The sequence below is a fragment of the Belonocnema kinseyi genome, chromosome 5 (assembly GCF_010883055.1).
Source record: "Belonocnema kinseyi isolate 2016_QV_RU_SX_M_011 chromosome 5, B_treatae_v1, whole genome shotgun sequence".
NCBI lineage: Eukaryota > Metazoa > Arthropoda > Insecta > Hymenoptera > Cynipidae > Belonocnema > Belonocnema kinseyi.
The window spans coordinates 112,278,334-112,288,917 of record NC_046661.1 but is presented as its reverse complement, the minus strand read 5'-3'; the positions used below and the strand labels follow the sequence as shown (position 1 = coordinate 112,288,917).

The window sequence follows — 10,584 nt, the reverse complement described above, 5'->3', positions numbered from 1 at the left end:
TGTAGTGACCTCTTTTGGGCGCCCAGATCGTTCAGTATCAACTGTGCTCGTACGGCCACAACGAAACTCGGTAAACCACTTATGAATCGTTCCAATCGACGGAGCAGAGTCCGGGTAATATTTATCCAGCTTGACCTTGGTCTCGGATATCGTTTTCTTGCGAAGATAGTAGTGTTTGATCAAAACTCGAAACTCAGATTTTTTCATATTAAAAAAAACTCGGAGTTTAGTCGCTTCTCAGTGCTGTAACTTGTAAATGCGTAAACATAAATGGCTGAAGTTTTGACAGGCGTCATTTGAAGGATCAAGCTCGACGAAAATGGTTTACATTAGTGAATACTAATGCCATCTCTTAGAATTTTCAGGTACTTATCAGACTGCCTAGTATTAGCAAACGAGTGAGCGAACGAACGAAAGTAAGAGTGGAAGCGAGAGAGAGAGAGCATGAGAACGCAAACGCATCTTAGTCTACTTAACTTTTACCTTACCATTACTTACGATTTTTACGCTTCTAATCTAAGCGACTTCCGTTTCCTTTTTCTTCCAACTCCTTCATCCATTCTTCTCCTAATCCATCTTCCCCTAGAATCTTAACCTATCTTCCATTCCTCTCCTACATCCTTCCCATACATGCTCTCATGTTTCCTCCTCCCATTCACATATTCTACACTTTCTGTTCTCTTCTTTTGCCCACTACATCCCCTCCCTTACCTCGTTTCCCAATCTAAATCTTGCTATTTTGGTCCACCTTCTCTCTCCCCATCCCTTTTCTAAATACTTCGGCACCCCTTCTTTTTTTATCATCTTATACCATTTATTGTATTTTGATTCCTCAATCGCCCCCCATCTTTCTATTAATTGTCTTTCCCTCTCCCTTTTTTCTGATTCTTCATAGTTTACTTCAGTCCCGTCTTCTATTTCTCTATCATTAAAGAACTCCCTCCTTTCATCTTCCTCAGCTTCGTCTTAAATTCCCATGCCCTTTTTCCCGCTCTAATACTTAACTTATCCCTTTGCGCTTCTTCTCTCACCATATATCCTGGCATCCTCCAGTCTGCCCCTAGTGTCCACCTTATATACCTTTCTTATCAACTCTCAATATCTTTCCTTTCTTTCCATCCTCATATCTCTGCTCCATAACCTAATACCGGCCATACCAGCGTATCAAGTAACCACATTCTCCTTCTCCAATTTTTTTAAAACTTCTTTTTCCTATTCCCCATATCTATTTCATTACCCCTGCTACTTTTTTTATCCTTTCTCTTATATGAGCTGTATGATATCCATTCGTTTGCCAGATATATCCCACATATTTATACTCTTTGACTTCTTCTAACTTTATTCTTTTCCATCTCCTTGTCCATTGTTTCTTTCTTCCCCCTCCTATTATCTTTGTCTTTTCTACATTTACATTCAGCTTTTCCCCATCTAAGTATTTCTCTAATCCTGTAATTAATCCCGCCATCCCTTCTTCATCCTCTGCCATCAACACTATGTCGTCTGCGTATGCCAGCGTATATATCTTTTCCTCCCCTATCCTAACTCCTCCCCAACCCTTTCTCCTCATTTCTTCTTCCAAGTCTGATATTAATAAATGAAATAAAAGTGGGTTCATAGGACACCCTTGTCTCACACCAATCACCAACCATAAACTATCTCCTACTTGCTCTCCTACCTTTACCCTGCTTTTTGTCTCCCTAAAAATTTCTGATACTCTCTTTATTAATCCCTCTCTTATCCCCTTTTTTATCATAACTGTTTCTATTTCTCCGCGGTCTAATGAGTCAAACGCTGCCTTTAAGTCCACGAACATTGCTATCATTGCCCATTTTTCCCTTTTAATTCTCTTATTTACTAAATAGTTCAGAACATATATGTTGTCCATTACTCCCATTCCTTTTCTAAACCCTGTCTGATTCGGTGACTCGATCTTTTTTTCTTCAACCTCTATCTTCAATCTCTCCGACAAAATAGTTACATATACTTTATACAGTATTGGCATCAACGTCACCCCCCTATAATCTTTAACCTGCTCTCCCTTGCCTTTCTTTACTATTGGTATAACTACTCCTTCTTTCCATAACTCTGGCCACCCCTCTCCTGTCCATACTCTATTACACATTATCCATGCCCATTCCTCTATTTCCTCCTCTCCATACTTCCATACTTCATTTGGAATCTCATCTATACCAGGTGTCTTTCAATCCTTCATTATTCCTAAAACCTTAACTATTTCTTCCCTTGACATTTCCTCTTCCTCATCTCTTTCTCTACCATATTTTCCTCCCTTTACAACTTTTCTCTCCACTCATCCTAGCAAATCCAAAAAATATTTCTTCCATTCTATCATTTTAATATTTCGGTTTACTCTTCTTCTTTTTCCTTCTCTATTTACTACCTTCCATACCTCTTCTTCCATTCTAGCCTTCTCCGCCTCTTCCTCAAACCTTTTATTCTCTTCCTCTTTCTTTTGATAACACAACTCGGTATACTCTTTCTTTTTTAAAAAAAAAATCAAAATAAAAAATTGACAGTTCTTTAAAGTGACTCTCATAAACATTTCCTGACTTTAGAATCTGGAATAAATGAGAACCTTTGAAATATTTTCGATTGTAACTTAGTGCTTTTCACCGTAATAAAATGAACAATTTATTGTTCAAACGGTGCGTTTTTCTACTTTTAAACTAAACAAAAAATATTAGAAATCAAATGAAAAATTGCGGACTTATGAATTATTATATAAATTAACATACGTCATAGTTCGGCAGTCTTTTTTCATTCTGCAGAGAACAAGTTTAAAAAAATATGTTTTCTTTAGGGAAAAAAAACTTCCAGGACAGTGAGCAAAATTCAAAGACTTTTCCAGGTTTTAAAGAATTTCCCAGACTCTAGACACTCCGCTATGAATTAAAAATTTTAATTAAAAATATTATACAAATACTCACAGTTGGTGCAAATTGTCCACAAGGAACCCAATTAGGTTTAAAATTACTGATTGATTCCATCCTTCTCTTCTTGTTCTTCTCCCGTTGCTTGAATGCAATTTCATTTTGCTGTCTCTTCTTGAAAATTTCGTCCTCCATATTTCCCAGATCAGACATTATCATCTGAACTCTGTCCAGATTAACGTCACCACTGTCAGTCAAAAAACCCTAAAATCAATAAAGATTATAAATAAATTTAAAAATTTGCAAAATTTCATAAACATCCAAAATTAAATTCCCAAATTCAAAACATACCCCCGTTTTATATACAGTCTTCTTATATAAATTAACGAGTCTGTCAATCGCGCCCTCGCGAATTTCCAAGGAGGGCAAATGAGGTAGAAAATCATTTCCTACAAAGAAACACATGAAAACCCAATCGTCAATTGCCCTTTCGAAGTCGTATTTGAACGGCAAATTCGGCATTTGGAGTTCCTTCTCCAGATATTCTCGAAGGACGTTTAATCGAACGAAAATAAATTGGCACTCGGATCCAAAAGCGTCTTCTTCACCTGACGCGTTTGGCTCTGCTCCCGTGCAATCCTTCATTTCGTGGCCCAGTTGTCCGCAAATGTCGCAGGGTCTCGGTTTATTGGGCTTGAATTCCTCACGAATGATTGTGAAGTTTGGCTCGTGGGTGGCGAGTCCCAACATTATCAAATCTGCATCCGCTCCGCAAAGAACGTGCTGTGTGTTGGGATCATGATCTGGTTGAGCTGTGAGTAAATACATAAATTATGTAAATAGGGTTGTTACAGAAGTCGGATATAAAAATTCTACATTTCCAGGTTTTCCAGGACAACTTTTGACAAATTTCCCAAGACAACTTTTTCAGAGTGGCCAAAAAACTTCATTTTCTAAATTCCCTGATTTTTTCCCTGGCCATTAATATTTAACGACCAACATACTAATCTTGTAACTTGTTTACTTTAAAAAATGGAAAATCACATGTGCAAACCGAAAAAGTAACCGAAAGTCAGAAAAGACACCATTCAAGTTGAATTAATTTCTAAAAAATATTGAAAATAATAAAAATTTAATTGACTTCAGTCAAATTCAAATGAATTTAGAGAAACTTAAGGAAAATGAGTAGAATTCGATAAAAATCATAACAATTCAAGATGATTTTTTTTTTAAATCAAGCTAAATTGAAACAATTGAAAAATATTTAAAAAATTAATCGAATTCAGTAAGTGTGAAATGAATTTAGAAGAATTCAAGAGAATTCAAAAGAGTTTGGCAAAATAAATGGCAAAAAATACTTGGAAATCTTATAAAATCCAAATGCAAAATTATTTAAATTCCATAAAATCATTGAAATCTTTGAAAATCACTTAAAATGACTGAAATAAATTGAGAATGTTTTGGAATCTTTTTAAATAGCCTACAATATTTCCAATCCTTTAAAATTCCTTCAAATTATTGAAATCAATTGTAAATTATTTGGAACCTTTTCAAAATTTCTTCAAATATTTAAAATTATTTGAAATGTTTTGAAATCCCTTAAAACCCTTTAAAGCTCTTGATCAAGTTTCATGATGTTTTTCTGCAATCCTGGAAAATTATTGCAATACTTTGTGGGCTTTTAAAATTCCTCAAAATTATTGAAATCCACGGAAATCTTATAAAATCCCTTGGAATCACTTAAAATATCATAAAACCTGATGGGTTCTATAAAATCGTGTCATATATTCAAAAATTGTATGAAATACTTTACAAACGCATGGAATCTTTTAAAATACCCTAAAATATTTTTAAGCCTTTAAAATCCCTTTAAATTATTGAAATCAATTATAAATTCCTTTTAATCTTTTAAAATTCCCTAAAATATTTAAAATCCTTTTAAATGTTTTTAAACCCCTTGAAACTTTTTGAAGCTCTTGAAAAGTCTGTGAAATCCTACAAAACCTCTTAATTCTTGCGAATAAATTCTTTGAAATCCAGTAAAGTACGATAAAATTACGTGAAGTTACATGAAATCTGATGTTTTTTTCTGAGATCCTGGAAAATTTATTAAAATACTTTGTGAGCTTTTAAAATCCCTTAAAATAATTCAAATTCTCGGAAATCTTAAAAAATCTCACCGAATTTTTTTACATATCCTAAAACTTTGTAGGTCTTATAAACTCGTTTTATATATAATATAAATCAGGTATTTTCACTTAATACATTTATATTAATTATTAATCATTACGAATAGGACATAAAAATACCAGTGATTTTTGTGGGAATTTTACAATAAAGTATAACTGAAATAATAACGTAATTTCGCAACGTTTATGTAAGCTTCCAACGATTAGTGTAATTTTACACGAAAAGTGTAATACTTTTTACAGCAGCGATGTTAAATTCCATAATCCTTGTAATTCCTCTGTTGAACGCTTGATGGCTTTTGATAACCTGCGAGGCCTGCGAGTAAATTCAGTGCAAGATTGTACAAAATTTTAGTGGCATTCGGATAAATTTTAAAATTGAAATCGTGGATTGTGCTGGGTTCAGCGCATCACAAAGGCAAAGCGCAATGTGTTGTACTTGAATAAATTTGTTCGCATGTTTAGCATGCTTGCGAAAAAAAATAATTTTGAAGGTTACGGCTGTTGAGACAGCAGTTGATATAAATTAGGATGCGCCTATTTCGCCAACTGATCATAACCTTGTTTGATGCGTATTTGTTTTGTAACAGCAAACCAAACAAAAACTTCAAATTTTTTTTCTGCCTAATAAAAATATGACTCCTTTTATTTATATATCTTATTATGCTTACGATTCGATTCAATTAAAACATACATTAAGCGATTTAAAATACCCGGGTTGGTCATTGCGCATGCGCAACCTTTTACATGCGGCGTTTTACAACGTCATTGTAATTTCACAAGGCGAATGTAAAATTCCATTCTTCCAAAACTGCTTTTTACCATCTGTGTGCGATTTTACACTATCGTGTTATTTCTACCTAATTTTGGTAAATTTCCCACAGTAATGACTGGTATTTTTATGTCCTATGATCTTTGTGGTAAAATTACATGAAACTTTTTACAGTGCAGTGAAACCTCGATAATTCAAATTTTCGATAATTCGAACTTTTTTTTTTGGCCCCGGCTGAAACTTGATGTTTCCCATGTTAACATTTCTCGATAATTCGAAGTTCGAAAATGCGAAATTCTCGATAATTCGAAGAAAATTGTGTGTCCCGCCGTGATGATAACCTCCATAATTCGAAGTACAGCCTGTAAAAATGTTCACGTTTGATTCTGATTTTTTTGGCATTATAATATTAACTGGAAAAACATTTACACACTGCCCGCATCAATTGTACTTCAAGGGAAATTCATAATACGTTCTATGGGTCATATAATGAACGTATAAACGAATTATGTGCGTTTATACTCTTTATGTTCGATAATTCGAAGTTTTTTTCGGTCCCGGAGCACTTCGAATTATCGAGGTTTCACTGTACCTAATTGGGAATGGTGGTCGACCATTTCGCCATCTGGTGCCGAAAACGGGAATTAGCTAGAGTAGGTAAAATTGTAAAGAAGCATTTTAATTTGTGCATAAAAGTGTTTTTACGATTGTTTTATTAAGTTTAAAACAATTATTCAATAATAAAAATAGATCTTTATCCCAAAAAAGTGTTTTGGATCAAATTTCCATCTTTTACAGTGAAAAAACACTTTTTGGTCGAAAGTGTTTTTCTAAAAAGCACTCAATTATTTTACAATTACCTATAAGTTTCAAAGCATGATAAGCTTAAATGAACTTTATTTAATTTATTTGACGACAAATTTTATTCCGATTATGCAAAGATTATGAATTATATACGACTGAAATCGAAATACGAATTCTAACCTAACTTTCAGGTCACATTTTTTAGATCGTAAATAGTTCATGTAGAAATGGATAAAAACTTACTTTGGGTTCATTTTTGCTTCGAAATAAGTTTATTTAAGTTTATAATCTGTTAAACATTACAATAAATATTTTAATAGTTTTTTTGTTAGAAAAACATTTCTGTCAAAAATGCGTATTTTGACTGCATACGATGTAAATTCCGTCTGAAACACTTTGTTTTCGATGCAGACTTATTTTAAGTTCGTAATAAATACTTAAACAATTTTATACACAAATTAAAATTAATCTTGAAAATCGTACCTACTTTTTCTAGTTATGATTTTTGCCATCAGCTCACGCATCACAGTTTAACCATTCCCAATATCTTTCAAAATACCTTAAAATATTTCGAAATCCTCTGAAATCCTTTCAAATTATTGATATCAATGGAAAAATCCTTGAAATTTTTTGAAATTCCCTAAAAAATCAATTTTTTTGCAATGTTTTAATTTAAAGAAGATAAAGTAGATGTTCAAAATGTCTTTTTATGCTTGGCTACATAAATATAATTTTTTAATTATACACATCTCTGACGTATTTAAAAATGTTGCTCCATTAACATTTTTTATTCTTCAGGCATATAACATTCTTTTTTCTAGTGAATTTTTATCAGCAAAAAGGTATCAAATGAGATGAAATGCCTTTTATGGTGCAATCTATAAAAATAAACCTTTCGGACGAATGTTCTATACATTCAGACTCCCGAAACAATAACAAAATTAATAACTATAAAAATTAAGATAATAATCACTTTCTCGGGGGAATTTTTATAACGCGCAAAACGTAATAATTATTTAGCTGTCAGTTTGTTAATTAACCTTTATTTTTGTAACGAAACAACTAAATAATCTTCGTACTTTTGCAATACGTTGCTTTCTTTTTAATTTAAATTTCTGTTGCCTAAATCTCCCTCTCTGATTACCAAGTTTATGTTCTATGCTTCTCGGTAGAAAATTTAATAAAATACAGTGATGTAAGAAAAGAAACAAAAAAGTTTACCTGCTATTCCATATAAGGAACATATAAAATTCCCGCATCGAAAATAAAATCTCGTAAATTTCCCCCGCCAATAAAATTCCCGTATCAATCCCGCTTTCCGAAAACGGTGGAAGCCCTGGAAAATTTAGTAATTCAAAAAACAAAGAATGCACTTTAATGTTTATTTAAACTATTATTCTATATTCTGTAAATTATCAAAATTCCTATTTATTTAATATAGGCTTCACAGTCATGTTTTTGGTTAATAATTCAACTCTTTTGTTGAAAATTCTTCTCTTTGGTTTGAAAATTCAATAATTCGATTGAAATACGTTTCCCGGTTTGATTTAAAATTCCATCTATTTTGGTTAAAACCAGGGATTCGAACGAAATTAAGGGGCATTTTTGGATATTTGCCAATTATTTCGATAAATTCAAAAAATTCTTGCTAAAAACTACGCTAAGTCTAAAAAATAATAAAAACATAATGAGCTTACGAAGACACAATGTCAAAATTATGTGTTAATCGTATTTTATATAAAAAAGAAGGAAAAGGAACGTAACGAAACTTTCGTTACGTTCCTTTTTGTTTCTTTCCACATAAAACTTTGGCGAAACCCACATTTGACAATGTGCCTCCATAGCTGCATTATTTTTCAGATAATTTTCATACTTAGCATTATTTCCATGTATATTATATGGAATTTTAAGAAATAATTGGAAAATATCTGAAAATGTCCCTTATTTTCGTTCGAATCCCTAGTTAAAACTGCAACTGCCTGGTTGAGAATTAATCTGGATCAGTTTCAAATTAACTTCTTGTTGAAAATTGATATTTTTGAGTCCAAATTTAAATGTTTTGTAGAAAATTCATATTTTTGATCCGAAAATTCATCAATTTAGTACAAACTCAACTATTTCGTCCAAAATATAACTACTTTGTTACACTTTTTTTTTAATTCAAGATTTATAACTTTAGTTACAAATTAATTTCTTTAGTTGAAAATATACAATAGTTGAAATAGTTGAATCCCATTGGTTGAGAATTTAAGTATTTATTTTAAAATTCATGTATTTTCTTATTAATTCAATTTATTGTTTCGTAGAGAATTTATCATTTTGATAGAATCACAATTTTAACGGTTAAAATGCAACTTTTGAATTGAAAATAAATCTGTTTGAGTTGATGATTCATGTATTTTGTTGAAAATTCGTATTTTTTTGTTAAATTCAACTGTTTTCAATTTTTAAATAAAAATATTTTTCGGTAAAAATATCAACTATTACATTTTTTACTGAAATTCATCTTTTAAGTTTGAAAATTGAACTAATTGGTTGAAATAGATTTTATGCTTTCACGATGATTCATTTTGATAAAAAGAGATATTTTGGGTTTCACTCGTGTAAAAAACTACGAATTGTTTGGCGACGTTTCGTGAACATTGCAGTTCACATCTTCAGGGCTGACCTGAAACTGAGGTATCAGGTCATGATGTTTTTAGGTATACTTTCTACGATGCCTGTGATTGGCCAGAGCGCCCCACCGTGGGGACTGGTCGAACTTGATTGGCCAATCAAGTCTTTTTTTTAATCCGGGAGAACGGGAAGCCAAATCGGATTGGTATTATATCCATTGTCCCTATTGATGTTATTAGGGTGTTTTAAGATTTCGATTGCTGCTCTACGTTTTCTTGGAAATTTGTTGTGTGTTTTTGCAATGACAGTTGTTTCATCAAATAAAACGTTATGTCCTGTTTCGACATGATGTTCAGCTAGTGCTGATTGCGTGAAATGTTTTAGCCTGACTTTACTTTCATGTTCCTTCATACGTTGGCTCACCGCTCTCCCGGTTTCTCCAATATAGACTTTGCCACAAGAACAAGGGATTTTATATACTCCTGGATCACTGAAGGGTGCCTTTTTATCTTTAGGGTTATTTAGTAGTTGTCCTATTTTCGCGGTTTAAATATGGCTTGGATGTTGTGTTTGTTGAGAATTCTTCCTATTTGTTCTGTGACACCTTGGATGTAGGGTAGGGTGGTGGTAATTTTTTTCTCTCCTTCTTTCGTAGGTTGTGTTGACTTGCTTTTTTGAGTGTGTTTTCTTATTGCTTTATCAATTTGTTCGTTTGTGTAATCGTTCTGTATTAGGATTTGTTTAACGTTTTGTAATTCCTTTTGTAAGTTATCCATAAAGACATTGGCTATTACAGTTGAGATTGGGGATCCCATTGCTGCCACTGAGGTTTGTTCGTAGAATTGGTTATTGAACGAGAAGTAAGTATTATTGAGACATTCTTCTATCAAAGGTACAAGCTCGGAAGGGAAGTTTGTGAAAGATTTAATAATATCAATTGTATCCGAGATTGGTGCTTCCGTAAAAAGAAATACTATGCCGAAACTCACTATGTCTTGGGGTTGAATGTGAATCTGTTGTATCTTATTAATAAAGTCAAATGAGTTTTGGACGTGAGAGATGGAGTTTCCTGTAAAAGGATTTAGTTTTGCAGCGAGGAAACGTGCTAGGTTGTAAGTTGGTGAGTTTATTGCGCTGACGATCGATCTGAGTGGAATGTTTTCTTTGTGGATTTTTGGGAGCCCGTAAAGTTTCGGATAGATGGGATTAGTAGGTATTAAGTTAGATATTGTTTGGCTGTCAAGTTTAGAGTCTTTGAGGAGAATCTTTGTTTTACTGACTATTGTTTTTGTGGGGTCCTTTTTAAGTTTTTTGT

General features: G+C 32.7%; 1 protein-coding gene across 1 annotated transcript in view; it reads right to left on the bottom strand.

The window, feature by feature from the left end:
- The window catches only part of LOC117172690 (5'-3' exoribonuclease 2 homolog), a 113,433-nt gene that overhangs the window by 91,056 nt on the left and 11,793 nt on the right, over positions 1 to 10,584 (bottom strand). The window contains exons 6-7 of the mRNA XM_033360834.1: positions 3,240 to 3,700; positions 2,946 to 3,152 (exon numbers count right to left, since the gene is read on the bottom strand). Of these exons, the coding sequence (XP_033216725.1) occupies positions 2,946 to 3,152; positions 3,240 to 3,700 (668 nt within the window). The remainder of the gene's footprint in view (positions 1 to 2,945; positions 3,153 to 3,239; positions 3,701 to 10,584) is intronic.